We start from the raw sequence: 14,191 nt of genomic DNA, 5'->3' as shown, positions 1-14,191 counted from the left end.
ACCTAATGCCCAAAAAGACCACAGTAACCTGCCTTACTGTTGTACTCACGGCTGTCATCATGAAGTGCTTTGAGAGGCTGGTTAAGACTCACATCAACTCCACACTACCTGCCACACTGGACCCACTGCAATTTGCACACCGCCCCAACACATAACTGAGGACTTGGTCATACCACACCCATACAGTAATCTGGACAGCGCGTCAACGCCTGTTTTTCCTCAGGCGGCTGAGACAATTTGGCATGGCCCCCCAGATCCTCACAAACTTCTACAGGTGCACCATAAAGACAATCATCCGGCTGTATCACTGCCTGGTACGGCAGCTGTACCGCCTCCGACTGTAAGGCTCTGCAGAGGGTGGTGAAAACGGCCAAGTTCATCACAGGCTGTGAGCTCCCAGCACTAGCTCTACACCGGGAGGTGCAAGAGGAAGGCCGGGAAGATCATCACCTGAATCTGCACCAGTGACACTCTCCAATGACATTGCACATTTGCACTGACACATACATGCATACTATTATATAGGAATTACTTTTCGTTAAGTGAGAAGATGTTTCTGAACACTTCATTGACATGATACACACCCAGCTTATTTCATCAAACCTGTTGTACCTCATTTCTTTTGTACATCACACCCTAAGTATTTGACCATTTGGATGAATGCAGTTCAATATACCTACTACTAAAATGTTTCCTTGTTTTTACATAAGCTGTAATACATGTTCATGTTGCTGAACGATTTCTTGTAGTTTGTAAATCATGCAACATTTATTTTGTGATCCCCCTCTTCCCATGTTGGTGTTAATTCAGTACAACAATCAAAGCAGCATGCTACAAATAGATCTCCAAATGACAGGGGTTGAATTGGTTTATAAGAAACTTGTGGAACTGTGCTATAAATGGGTTGATGACATTCAGAACTCTGATCCTATATAATTCTGCTTGTTAGTTTTAAGGGTGATAAGTTCAAAGATGCTTACAGTGTGAAATAGGATATTGTGTCATGATTCAAAGCAAATTTGCCCAATTGGAAGGGCTGGACAGAATAAAGTCTGTTGATTTTTGCTGAATCTATTGATTTGTGGCATTTCAATATGCCCTTTTTGAATCGTGTATTTTCTAATAACGTTTATTATCTTACCATCTGGGTCTATAACACACAAATGAAATCACAGTAATAAATCAGGGATGATTTCAAGACAGGCTTCGTCTCCACCTCTTCTTCGTTTAATCTCATCAGATGTTAAGAATGTTCCAGAGGATGCAATTTTTCATTTAATTGTCCACTCTCACAGTCCATTTCTTACTTTCTCTTAAAAACAGTATATTTTCTTTGAGTCTCACAGTCTACAATTCATCCCTCCGGTCACAGTGATGGTTTCCCCAGTGATGTAGGAGGCTTCATTTGAGCACAGGAAGGCTATCACTCCACCAATCTCCTCAGGCTCTCCAATCCTGTCAGAATTATACAAAACAAAAGACTTACTCTAGGCACGAGAGCAGCACTGCAGACCATTGTACCACACATGGTAAACCATTGACACAATAATATCACTGTTTCATACTCTAATTCTAACACATCTGTCAAACTAGAGAGACTTGAGACGTTTTTGCAGACACTAATACAACAACAATACATACGGTAAATTCAAAATGACAGATTAGCTGACTCAGTGAAACGCTTACACTTGTATGAAAATACATTAAGTAAGCAGAACCTTTTAATGCAAAGCTGCTTCTTGAACTCGTCAGCAATGTCTTCATTCTTCCACAACTGAGAAAAAGAGCATAGAATCATCAGTCTACATGACAAAAAAAAAAAAACAGGATATGCAGCGATAACAGGGCAAACGCCTAAATGTATGTTGGGTAAGAGGGTCATTCGAGCCAAAGGCTGGTGGAAGGGGAAGAGAAATCACACCTTAAGATAAAAATTAAATCATGTGATTGTGAACCGAAGGGAAAGACAGAGGGTGAAGGGCAAATGTGAGGAGAACACATGACTTATGAGTTGAGAAAGAGAATAATAAAGGATAAAGTCAAGGTGTATGCCAAAAATAGTGTGTGTGTGGGGGTCCTCACAGCGGTGCTGAAGCGGGTCTTGATGACGCCAGGAGCCACGCAGTTGACCCGAATGTTGCTTTGGGCAAGCTCTGGGGCCAGTGCTTTGGTCAGTCCCAACAAGGCTGTCTTGCTCACACTGTAAGGGCCTAGAGCCTAGGGGTCCAAAGAGAGGATCTCTGTAACAATGCACATTAAAGCACATACTTTACACACCAGCAATCATAAAGAGGAAGGTAAGCAACCCTACCCCATCACTCACCTGCATAGGCTGGTACCCTGCAACAGAAGACACGAATACTAAGCTCCCACCCCTGAAAACAAAACAAACAGGTCCATCATGGAACAGTCTGTTTTTTTAAACAATAGTACAAAACCAGTCTGGCATCTGAAATAAAGCTTAATGTTTATAAGACAAAATTATATATACCCTATGTTATCTCCCATTTGTTATATGATTCTCTCCATTCCAAATTTCCCATACCCCCTCACACTCTTACCCCCTCTTCTCCATGTGAGGTACCACAAGTTTGGTTAGAAGGAAGGCTGATTTTACATTCACATCCAGGATCTGAGTGGAAGGTTGGGGTGAAATCCCATTAGTGACATGATGTGAACAAGAAGCTCAGCAGCAAGACATTGAATTGAATTGAAAAATACATGATCAATAAAAAACCAATAATAGAAATGTCATAATAACTTGCTGTAAAATGACTGGTTATTGGAAAAATACTTTACTAAACTATACACAGTGAATCTACAGCAGCAGAGCTTATTTTGGATGGTACAGTACAACACGCATGGTGCAATGTATTTCCATGTGCTGCCTGTGGAAGAGCCGTTCAGCTGAAGGTTCTGTACGGTATATAGTTCAGTGAAGTCATGTTTCAATATACAGGCTGGCTTTCTTTGTCTCTTCTGGATTTTCTAAGTCTTTTCTTCCACTGTGTTTCCCTACATTTAAAATTAGCATGTCTTTTACTAGCAAGACATTAAACCCATGTTTATGCATCAAATCATGGGTCCAGCTTTCTTAAAGTTTTTTAGGACACGTTTGTGCACCTTATCCCAGACTGCCTCGGTGGAGTCCATAATGTTCCCGAAGAAAGGGTTGACCGCTGCATTGGAAACCAGGATGTCCACACCACCACACTGATCCACTGTCTAAAAAAAAACACAGAAGGATAATGAAATTGAGTTTATGCCTGGCTCTGGGGTACCCTCAGAGTGCTGCAGACAGTAATGCATACGTTTATGGCCCTGTGGACTTATGCACAGCATTCTTTAATGTGTATAATGTTCTTTTGTACTCCAATTGGCTCTTCTTCAAGTTGTTGTGTATGAGTATATGTCCTGCTCTTCATTTGTTTGACAAGCATGATTAAATATCCTAAAGCAACTGAAAGAAAACATACCACATTGACTCAGGTCTGGACTTTTGCCACACTTTTATGTCACATTCTGATTCTTTACACATTGGCTCTGAAATATTATTTTCACATTGTCCTTTTCAGCAGAGTTCCAGCAGCTATGGTGGATGTGTAACCAGGCAGGCTAGCACAGAACAGGTTAGCTCAGCTCAGCTCGGTTTGGCCCTGTAGTGTAAATTAGGGTTTGGAGTCTTTACCATGTTAACCAGTCTTTCTCTGTCTTCACTTTTCCCGACATTACAAGTTGTCCCCGTCACTTGTATGTTCTCACTCTGCAATAACGCCACAGCCTTGTCAACATTTCCCTTGTTTCGGCTGCTTACAACAACATGAGCTCCTCTTTGGCCGAGGGCTTTTGCTGCAGCCAGACCAATCCTGAGAGAAGCACAAGCTACACAGTCAGTAGAAGATCAAGGCATTTAGTATTGAGTGCATTAAAACTATTTTCTATAAGAAAATGCTGTAGCTACTGTACATCCACACACAGAGGCTTGCCACATCCTTACCCATCTGTGGAGGCAGTCACTATGGCTACCTTTCCAGCAAGACTACTTTGAGACATCTTTCTTTGACCAGAGACAGAATTGGCCAAAAGGCATCTACTAACACACCTCAACATTACCTGGAAAAATAGCATAAAAAAAAACAAATAAGAGACACAAGTATTGAATACAACACCATCGTTTAGTGGTATTGCTAGAGCATTAGGGGGAAATACTTGATCCGTTTTGAAAAGCAACTTTGTCTATAAGTGTGACTCTCTTGCAGCAGTTAGTAGACTCAAGTAACCGACTATATTGCTCTGTTTGAGGTTACGTATACGTGTGGCTATTAGTGCTATTTCAGCTTCTTATGAAGTTTCTAACTTACATGTAGTTTACTGTTATCTTCTAAATAAAGAGCATAGATCTTACCTTTGCTCAATTCAATAACGTGCAACGTGTTGTTGTAGGTTTCTAGTAATGCTCAAATCAAAGTCACCTTTTACCCAGTAGACGGAAGCAATAAACGATCTACGTCTAATTCTGATTGGCTAAAACATTGTACTACAGGATAGCAAAAACGTAGTACTAAATCATTAAGAGATTAGTCTCCAGTGCGTTATTAACGTGCAAAAACACAATCATTTCATACTCTGTTAGTTGTTATGATAAAAATGATAAATGGCTGTGGTAAAGTGTTCGCGTATCCTTCCGGTGATTGCTTCCACCGGTCCTGTTCTCGGAGATCAGTGCATGTGAAGGACATAGAGGAGCAGGCGAGGTCCCGAAGAAGGGCTAAACGTTGAACAGTCGGCCATGGCGCATCCTCCGCTGAAATTACTGGAGAGTGTTCGATGTATTTTTCTTCTCTTGAGCATGAAATGAAATTGCGTCAAAGGTAGGTACACTAAGAATACTAGCTAGCTAGATTTCTTTGGTCGTCTTGTAGCTGGCTACTGTAGCTACACAGAAAAATTGCTTGCTATGAGAATTTGATTTCATTCTCCCTTTTGTTTTGTGCATTCGATTTGGTAAACCGGGTAGCTTGCGATTTTTTTGGCATTTCTAACTGTACTAATCAAATGTTTTTCCCTCAGTGGAAAAGTTAGGCTTACACTATTATAATAACACATGATTTTATTATGATATCTGTGGTTAAGCTGATCTAGTCTCTTTTCGGATAGCGGATCCGACTAATCCCTGGAACAAGAACGTACCATAGTTATAGCGAGCTAACGACGTAGCTATAAAACGTGGTTCCAGTGTTTTTAAATCTATTTTCTGTGAGTTTTCTTACTGATCTGAAGATACAATTATGATAGAAATATAATTAATTGACGGGAAACTGATTGTTTAACAATGTTTCCTAACTGAAACGTTCCATTATATTCCAGCATTTAGACTGACAGCTTCTAAAAATGGATTTGACTCACATTACAACCATTTACAAACTAAACTTATTTAGGCTGCCCGAAATTAGTGCTCTCCTAGGAATTAGACGTAAAAGGTAATCATATCATGTGAGACTGAGGGGATAGTGGTGTAGCTAGTCGTTGCCACATTTACAGTGGTATGCATAGATAGTTAGAATATTGCATTGGTGTTGTGAGCCCCATTAGTAAAATGCCTATTTGTGTTATGTTGTTGTTAAAGTTATACTAACATGTACTTATCATTTGTCAGATATATCTATTTATGTTATGTTGTTGTTGTTGATGAAGTGATGCTAACAATACCTCATCATTATTTTGCTAGATCAGGACTGCCTTCACATAGGGCGGCTGGTGATGTCGTTCTTGAACAGATGTACACGGATCATTCGGACACAGCTGAGTGCTCATTGGATTTAGATGGAGGACCTTGACTGCCCCTGAGCCGGACCAACATCGCGACAGGAGCTCAAGTGCATTGTTTGAGGCAGAGAGAAGATGGCCCTTTCAGTAAGTATACTAATCTGTGTACTTCTAATTTGGATAAGGGCATTGAAAGGACCGTGTGACCCAGTACAGTTTTGCTGTAGAAAAGCCATTGGTTTATTGTGGAGTATTACAGGATGTTCAGATTCAAATAAATCATTCTGTATTAACTTTTCTGTCAGCCCTTCATTAGGCTTACTTTTCTAGATGAACATTTTCCCCTTTGGAACACACCACTTGCTCCTATCATTTTGCTCATAGTTGTGTTCAGTCAGCCTCAAAAGTAGGACAACAAAAATAATATGTGCTCTAATTGGACAATTTCATGTAGCATTTCCTCAATTTCAAAACGTTTCCTCCTATTTGCCCTATTGAACATGACCCTGCTGCCAGTGAGATTAGAATGAAACTCTTGGTTCAGCTTGACTGACTGGGTAGCTTGTCCCCAGGGGATTTGGTTTTGAAAAGGAGAGAGCTCGAGGAGGACAGAGGGATGGCAATTAGATCTCAAACTAGGGACAGATGTGCTCCCCTTCCCCCTCCCTTTCTTCTTACTCATTACCATTTACTCCTCTTGTCTTTTTAATCATTGACCTCCTCTCACTGTCTCCCTCTTTCTGATTCACTCTCTCTATTGTATGCACTGCGTGCAGTAACCATGCAGTGATTCTGCTCTTGTTGTGGTCCACATTCACTCACTTATGATGTATGTGTACTCTGTTTACTACTGATCATTCTTTTACACACACACAGGCACAGACACAGACACAGACACACACACAGGCACATACACAGACACAGACACAGACACAGGCACCACTGGTTCTTTTGGCATCTTTCCCTCCCCCGGCCCCACCTCTCTATTGGCATCATTAACAATCAGCTATTCTCTGACTGGGCATCATGTCAATGTACTTTTCTGTGTGCGGTATTGTGGATGTGTGCTTGGTTACTGCTTACCAGAGTGAGTTTAGGGGTTGTCTTTTTCAGTCTCTGTGACGACGTTAGTTACAGTTGTGTGTAATTTATTTTCCCCCCCTGGCTGTTTCTCAGACGGTACTGGCGAAGGCCCTGTTTGACAATGCGGCAGAGAGCCCAGAAGAACTGGCCTTCCGGAAGGGGGACATCCTGATGGTTCTGGAGCAGGAGCATGGAGGGGGGCCGGGCTGGTGGCTTTGCTCCCTGCATGGCAGGCAGGGCATTGCCCCCGCCAACCGCCTCCGCCTACTACAGACTGCTCCTGCCCCGGGGACGGACCCCCGGCGAGCCCCCAGTGAGGACTCTGTGTACCTCTCCCCCAGCCCGCTGGCCCGCACAGCTGTGTCCACAGATGACATGGATGGGGTCTATCGTACCCCACCCAGCCAGGGGGACACCCTGTATCAAAGCCCAGGGGCAGTGCCTGCGTCCAGGCCAGGGGAGCTCCGTCGGTCTGAGGGAGGGCGCCCACGCTCCCGCTCCAGCTCTGGCACCCGCCCTCGGCCCGATTGGGACGTGGGGGTGGCTGGGCGCCCACGCTCTCCCTCTCTCAGGGGGAGGGGGACAGACGTAGGAACCCTCTACCAGACCCCTACAACACCCACCCCTCTGGTTACCCAGCATCATAGAACACCAGGAGGTCTTGCACCCGAGTCTGTTTACCTCGCCCCCAGTGGGATGCCCAGGGCAGTGGAGGGGCCGGAGGACACCACCTACCTGGTCCCAAGGGAAACAGTGGCAGCAAGCCACATGGATGACTGTTACCTAGTTCCCAGGGGCATCGTATTGCCCAGCGAGGATGTCTATCAGACCCCAACCGGAGGTGCAGCTGGTGTTGTTTCTAATCAGGTCACACCTGCCTGCGCCAGGGTTCATGATGTGGCTCCATCCCAGGGCAGCAGCAGCCCCTCGCTGGCTAACAGAACCCCCCTCACTCCTCAGTCTAAACCAGCACCAGCACAGGAGACTCCAGGGATGTATCAGACCCCCACCCCTGTGGGGGCAGGGCTTCACAGGATTCCAAAAAATGATCACGAAACTGTTTTGGGGTACGTGTCCCCAGCATCGGCTCTGGGGTCACACAAACAGGCACCATCCCCTGCTCAGGGATCCCCTAGACCTCAGCCAAAGGGTGTCCCTTCCACCCCGCCCATTGCCCGGGGGAAGCTGAGTCCTGCCTCTCACAGGGGATCCCCTCTACTGGCTAGAGCAGGCCAGGGCAGGGTGTCAGGATCCCCAAACTTTGCCCGCAAGCCCCCTCCGCCAGCACCTCCAATAAGGGGAGTTACCAGGAAAGACTTGCAGCAGTCCATACCTGCGTCCACGTCTCAACCCGCCATTGTCTCTTCTCCCCATTCAACTCCTGTAACCCTGCAGCAGGAGGAGAAACAGAGGGGGGTCACCCAGGCCAAGGAGGAGAGGACAAAAGATGGCCGGATGGTGGATGAGAAGAAGAACAACGAACAGATGATGCAGAATAAGAAGGGGGAGAACAGGGTGTGTGAGGATCCAGATGACGAAAGCCTCCATGATCAGGTGAGAGGGAAACTGAAGTAGAACTGTCACTGCTCTTCTCTCTTTACAGCCTTTCTTTCTGTCTTTCTTTCTCTCTCATCCCGTCACCAGGTTATGTCATTGTGATCTTGTGCTTTCCAAGAGAAATGTTATAATCTTGTGCTTGGTTTGGTAGGTGTATGATACCCCTCCCACCAGTCGGTGGCAGCGCACAGCCCCATCAGCACTCTGTGACGAGGACAACATCTACAACACCCCCCGTGTTCTTGCCCCTCATGCTGACCAAGAGTCAGAGGTGAGGATCTCCACAAAATACCATTGTTCTTTCTCCCTCTCTCTCTCTCTCTCTTGCTTTATTCAGGACATTCCTTCACCTGTTCTTCCCTCCCCCCTACTCTCTCTCTCTCTCTCTGTCTGCCCCTCCTATAGACAGGACCACACCTGTTTCCCTGTCTGCTGCAACCCTGTCTGTCTAGTCTGACTTCTGCTGCTATTTTCTCCCTGTCACACCCATCTGTCTGCAGTTGTCATGTAATGCCAGCCGGGTTGTGCTGCCTCCTCCCCCATCTTCCCCGTCTGTACATTCACTACATTCACACATACAAAGATAGTGGGATTATAGCATTCATAAAGAAAGGTATTGAGATAATACATAGTCATAAAAGTAATAACAGTAGTAGCAACAGTTTGTTTAACAATAATTTGTCAGGCCATTCAAAGTTGATTATTGTTTAATGGATTTCACTTTCAGAAAAGTGAGTGAATAAAAAAGCTTTAATTTAATTTCATGTCACTAATATAAACCTCTGTTATGCTATGCTATAAGCATGTTAGCATGCACAGAGTAATTGACCCACAGTGCCCTGAGGAAAGGCCATGATTACATCATTTTGTCTATTTAACCTTTAAGGTCTGCGGGGAATACAGAGTACAATGCTTCCTTAAAGGACTGACATCTCTCTTTCTCTCAGGTCTACGATGTTCCCACCGTAACACTAAACGTGTCGTCGGACCTCCAACAGCAGCAAACCTACAACATTTCGGCGTGTGTAGTGGATGAAGCAGAGGAAGATGTTTACAGCGTGCCCACCCTCCCAGGCCTGCCGATGGCCCTAGGGGACCTCACTCCCATTCTCCCTGTGGAGGAGACCGAGCATGGCCAGGTCTACTCCGTCCCTGGCCCAGGCAAACGAGCTCCACTAGGTGACAGTGATGGGCTTCAGTTCAGCGGTGACTCCTCAGAGCCCGACTGTGGCATCTACGACATGCCTGCTCTTACCCTGGACATCCTTCCTTCTTCGTCGTCCTCCAATTCCTCCATCCGCCGCCTCTCCGTCTCCAGCAACGGCTCAGGGGATGTCCAATGGAGGACCTCACTTTCTAGCCTCGTCCAAACCGTGCTGAGCTCCGCCTCTTCAGTCTCTTCACGGGACCTGGCCACCTCATTGGCTGAGATCCTGTCCATCTGGAAGGCAAGCGTGGTGGGTGACCCTCCTCTGCCCCTCCAGCAGGCCTGGGTCCGGCTCTCAGACCTTCTACCGGCCTTATCTGCATGTGGCAACACCTCCCCGTCTGATTCCCTGCTCTCATTGGTCCAACGGGCCCTGGAGGACACCACCATCCTCTTTCAGACGCAGGTGCGGCCCCGCCTACCATCTCAGGATTCCCTGTCCCGGAGGCCCTTGCCTGCCCTTCCTGTGACAGAAGTGAAGCCGGTAGTGGGTGGTATGGGGGCACGCAAGGGGAGCTGGATTCAGGAGAGACCCCTGCCCCCGACCCCACAGCCAGCTTTCCCTTTGCCCCCTGCCCCACCTTCTGTGACCCTCACAGTGGGGCAGAGTGATGGAGAAGAGCATGGGAATGAGTATGCAGGAATTGGCCTCACACCCATTCCAGCCCCCTTACCGGTTGGAGACAGCGTGGGATATGTGAAGCTACAGGTCAGTCTCTGATTCTTGGGCTTCTTTTCTCATTTCTAGTTCTGTTTGTTCAGTTTATTAGTTAACACAGATTAACACACAGAAAATACTACATTACAATAAAAGAGAATAAAACATTGTCAGAAACAAAGAGAATGGCTTGCAGACTGGAGGAGAGGCACTGTGACACAAGATGTTTCTTAGTTAGCAGTGGTGGCACGTTGGCAGTATTCTATGTTGACATGGCTCTATACTTTACTGTCCTCCTCAGTCTGTTACTTCTGCTTCACTATCTACTGTACATTATGTACTTTAGCTTTTCCTATGCTGCTACATGCGTGGCCATGGACTGCATCTGTTCTGAACCTCAATGGTTTTCTTTGGCAGCTAAAATGATTTATTTCTATCCTTCCCTCCCCAGGGAAAGCCAGAGCCTTTACCAGATGCCCAGACAGAGAATGGGCAAGGCCAGACCGTCCACCACACAGAGCCACGGGTAAAACGGACGGACACACACACACACACACACACACACACACACACACACACACACACACTCATTCTCACAGTTTCTCAGCCTGGGTGGTATGAGTTCTGTACAGCTTGTAGGATCTGATATAAATCTATATATACACGCACACATTCTCACACATCATACTTAGTTTCACACACACACACACACACACACACACACACACACACACACACACAGACAAAAGTCAAGTCCTTAGATTAGTCATTGATTCACTCAGTGTGTTTACTGATCGTTAGTCATTGATGTACCTTGACAGTAAACCTGCTCTGTTTATCCTCTTTATCCAGTCTGAACCTGCCTAGATCTACTGCCCCTGTTTACCCAACTGGAACCTTGCTAAATCTAAATCTCACGTGTCTGTCACTTTCTCTCAGTGTCTGCATTCTCCCTGAGTCTGCATTTTCTCTCTCTTTCTGTTGACTTAAGTTGCGTCACAGGCGCAACAACAAGAGGTCATCTGTGATTCTAAGACTTTTACATAATAGACAATGGTGGCCATCGGACAATGAGTTGCAGAGAATGAGCTACGATGTTCATCCTCACAGTGCTGGCTTTATCTCACTATGTGTCTTTGTCTGTGTCTCTCTATTTTATCTCCATCTCTCCAGTTGAGCCCCTCCCCTCTGCCCGTCTCCCTCTCTCTGGAGGACTCAGAGTTGCTGTCCTTCTACTCTTCTCAGAGTCTGTCCCATCTATCCTGCCTGGCAGACTCCATCGATGTGCTCTTCAGCAGTGTTCAGGGGAACCAGCCGCCTCGGGTCTTTGTGTCCCGGGGGAAGAGTCTGATTGTGACGGCACACAAGCTGGTGTTCATTGGGGACACACTCTCCCGCCTCCTGACATCTCCTGACCTTAGGGCTAAGGTAAACACAAATACACACGTTTTATGCTAAATCTAGGATTTGATATGATAGATAACCCTGTGAGGTTCAGGTTCATGTCAGAAAATAAATTCAAGTAACATTTTATTAGCGGCGTGTCCATATTCAATCACTCGTCTTTTTCTGCAGGTCACAACCTCAGGGGGCAGGCTGTGTCAGGCCCTGAAGGCGGTTGTCGTGGCGACAAAGGGGGCAGCCCAAAACTACCCATCAGTCTCTGCCACACAGGAAATGGTGGACCGTGTGGCCCAACTATCCCAGCATGCAGCTGGCTTCTCTGGCCTGCTTCAGAGGCTTGCAGAAATATCTTGACAATATTTCCTCTTCTCTTAACTTGTTTACATACATTTTCCCTATTTGCCTTAGTTGTTATGTGTTATTATTGTTTAATTGAATGGTTTGAAGTTTGAAGCATAGCGGTGTAATCATTGAATTTCAGTGGGGAAGAACTGAGATCTGTGCCTCATTGTCACTCAACTAGATTTTGTGTGTTTGTGTTCATGTATGTATGTGTGTTGGTTGGCCTTTCTTTTTATACTCACCTTTGTGCTTTGGTGCTAAGCACACTTGTCTTGTGTGTCCTGATAACTTATTGGTGGATGTTTGGTTGGGTAATATTTGAACCCTCTTTATTACACTATTGACTGTCCAGGTGGACCACCCTGTTATGGAGCCTAGTGATGTTCACTTGCCACATTTTCTCTTCATTGACACAACCATTATTTTCTTTATCATTTCATCTCTATTTATTGCAACTCTCATCCCTTTTCTAAAAAATTTAAAAAGATAGCAAGTCAGCCTCACAATGTGGTATTATTGTTATTACGATAGCGGACAGAGAACTTGATGAGAACGTGAATGTGTTGGCGGGTCTGGAAGATGTGCAGTGGTAGCATTACTGTGTGTTTGGTTTTGGTGTTGCGTTGAAGACCAGTGATTAGGCTACACTAGCATTGCTAGCATTAGTGTTTACATTGATGCAAAACCCCTTATCTCAACTGGTATATCGAGTTTACCCACTTTTCTCTTTGTTACCACTACATCCCTGTTGAAGTCAGTGTGAAACAACATTCTCTTTACCTCTCATTGAGTTGACATTTTTTGTGAGGCTGGTTGTGGTGAAGGAAAGCAATGTTACTGCTTTTTGAGATGGTGGAAGGAGATAAGATGATATGATAGATCTAAGAGCTTTACACACTACAAGGCCAACTTGAACCGCACTGGATTGGGTCTGATATTTCTCGGATACATTCTTTTCACATTGTCCCTATCCAGCACTGTCACAAAAAGATGGTGGATGTGCAACCAGGTCAGCACAACTCATCTCAACAGTATAAAGGGGGTATGAGAGTAGTCTCTTTACAACAGTTGCTGTGGGTTTTGCAAGCACAACAAGATTTTGAGAGTGACCTGCTGTGGGAGGTTGGTGGAGCAAGAGGGACTGTGTTCTTTCCCACGGTCATGGCTGGCTCTGAGTGAAAAACCTGTCTGCCAGGTTTACTGTACGTGTCTTCACCTGTCTTACTTTCACTCACACACTTCTCCCTCTCACCTTCTTTTTCCATTTCCCATAAAGACACTAAGCATTTTCGTCACACACACACACACCCACACCGTTCATAGCAGGAGTGTGTTTTTGTCTTCTCTATACAGGTAGAAGGTTCTAGACATAATGGCCCCTTTGTGTTTACTCTCCATTGACAAAGAGAGCTAGTGAGCCATCAGTCATATGGGCTGCACCCTGTCTCTATCTCTCTGCACATACACCACCTCCCATGTTTCTCTCCTCCTGTCTGCAACCCTAATCTCGACCACCCATAGGCTCACAAATGCTGTCTCAAGAAACATTGGTAGGTTGGTGATATGAGGATGAAATGGACAAAATGCCATTGAGGATCAGTGCCAAAAAATACTGAGAGGTCTAACTACCAATGTGTTTTGCCTTTGAATGCCACCTAGTGGAGGGCAGCAGTATTAAGGCAGAATACCTGCTCACATCCATAGTCAGACGGCCTTATGTAGAAAAACATCATCATCAAATAACCATCATATTTATTGATCATTTTCGTATTTGCTTTAAGATCTGCATGGCTTTAAGTTGCTTTATTTTATATATGCACATATTTAACCAGGGACGTTTTCACATCGTGAATTAAATTGTACAACGGAGAAGAGCAGTTACAGTTTGATTAAGCTATAATTGTTCATGTGTTGTTTTTTGTACCAGAATGTATTTTTGACAGCTTTTTTTTTGTATTTGTTTTTTTTTTTACACTAAGTGATTTTGTTGGAATCCTTGGCTAAATGAGGCATGGGTCGTTTCCCCAGTATACAAGTCGAACACTACTCCGATGCTTGTCAAATGACTTTCCCCCCCTCCAAAAAATGCACAAATACAATTTTTCGATTACATGTTTTGTCTGTTTGGGAGTTTTTTAATGAACGTTTCTACGGGCGTATACGCGTAAGCATAC

At 45.0% G+C, this 14,191-nt stretch overlaps 2 protein-coding genes across 4 annotated transcripts; one reads left to right on the top strand and one right to left on the bottom strand.

Annotated features, from left to right (window-relative positions):
* Positions 1-85: 85 nt before the first annotated feature.
* Positions 86-4,624, bottom strand: dhrs4 (dehydrogenase/reductase (SDR family) member 4). Of its 3 annotated transcripts, XM_083673231.1 has the most exons (9): positions 4,406-4,624; positions 3,998-4,113; positions 3,689-3,866; positions 3,124-3,225; positions 2,562-2,632; positions 2,324-2,375; positions 2,083-2,217; positions 1,719-1,774; positions 86-1,455 (listed from the first exon to the last, which is right to left on the bottom strand). In XM_083673231.1, the coding sequence occupies exons 2-9, from the start codon at positions 4,108-4,110 to the stop codon at positions 1,341-1,343; spliced, it is 822 nt and encodes a 273-aa protein (XP_083529357.1). In that variant the 5' UTR covers positions 4,111-4,113; positions 4,406-4,624; the 3' UTR covers positions 86-1,340. The 3 variants fall into 3 exon arrangements, with proteins under 3 accessions (XP_083529357.1, XP_083529358.1, XP_083529356.1); XM_083673232.1 differs by lacking the exon at positions 3,998-4,113; XM_083673230.1 differs by lacking the exon at positions 4,406-4,624 and having other exon boundaries at positions 3,998-4,374.
* Positions 4,625-4,732: 108 nt separating this feature from the next.
* Positions 4,733-14,129, top strand: efs (embryonal Fyn-associated substrate). The gene is made up of 8 exons (XM_083673179.1): positions 4,733-4,871; positions 5,729-5,913; positions 6,943-8,403; positions 8,558-8,677; positions 9,354-10,322; positions 10,723-10,797; positions 11,445-11,699; positions 11,847-14,129. The coding sequence occupies exons 2-8, from the start codon at positions 5,902-5,904 to the stop codon at positions 12,027-12,029; spliced, it is 3,075 nt and encodes a 1,024-aa protein (XP_083529305.1). The 5' UTR covers positions 4,733-4,871; positions 5,729-5,901; the 3' UTR covers positions 12,030-14,129.
* Positions 14,130-14,191: the final 62 nt, after the last annotated feature.

Source organism: Argentina silus, assembly GCF_951799395.1.
Source record: "Argentina silus genome assembly, chromosome: 1".
Lineage (NCBI taxonomy): Eukaryota > Metazoa > Chordata > Actinopteri > Argentiniformes > Argentinidae > Argentina > Argentina silus.
The sequence above is the reverse complement of the archived record's forward strand: the minus strand, read 5'-3'. Positions and strand labels throughout refer to the sequence as shown.

Excerpts from the sequence above, each read along its gene's own strand:
- dhrs4 (XM_083673230.1), bottom strand. The coding sequence starts at position 4,128 with ATGCTATTTTTCCAGGTAATGTTGAGGTGTGTTAGTAGATGCCTTTTG. Across the intron at positions 2,218-2,323 it reads CAGGGTACCAGCCTATGCAG|GCTCTAGGCCCTTACAGTGT; the intron begins GTGAGTGATGGG and ends TTGGACCCCTAG. Across the intron at positions 1,775-2,082 it reads AGACCCGCTTCAGCACCGCT|TTGTGGAAGAATGAAGACAT; the intron begins GTGAGGACCCCC and ends TCTTTTTCTCAG.
- efs (XM_083673179.1), top strand. Across the intron at positions 8,678-9,353 it reads ATGCTGACCAAGAGTCAGAG|GTCTACGATGTTCCCACCGT; the intron begins GTGAGGATCTCC and ends TCTTTCTCTCAG. Across the intron at positions 10,323-10,722 it reads TGGGATATGTGAAGCTACAG|GGAAAGCCAGAGCCTTTACC; the intron begins GTCAGTCTCTGA and ends TTCCCTCCCCAG.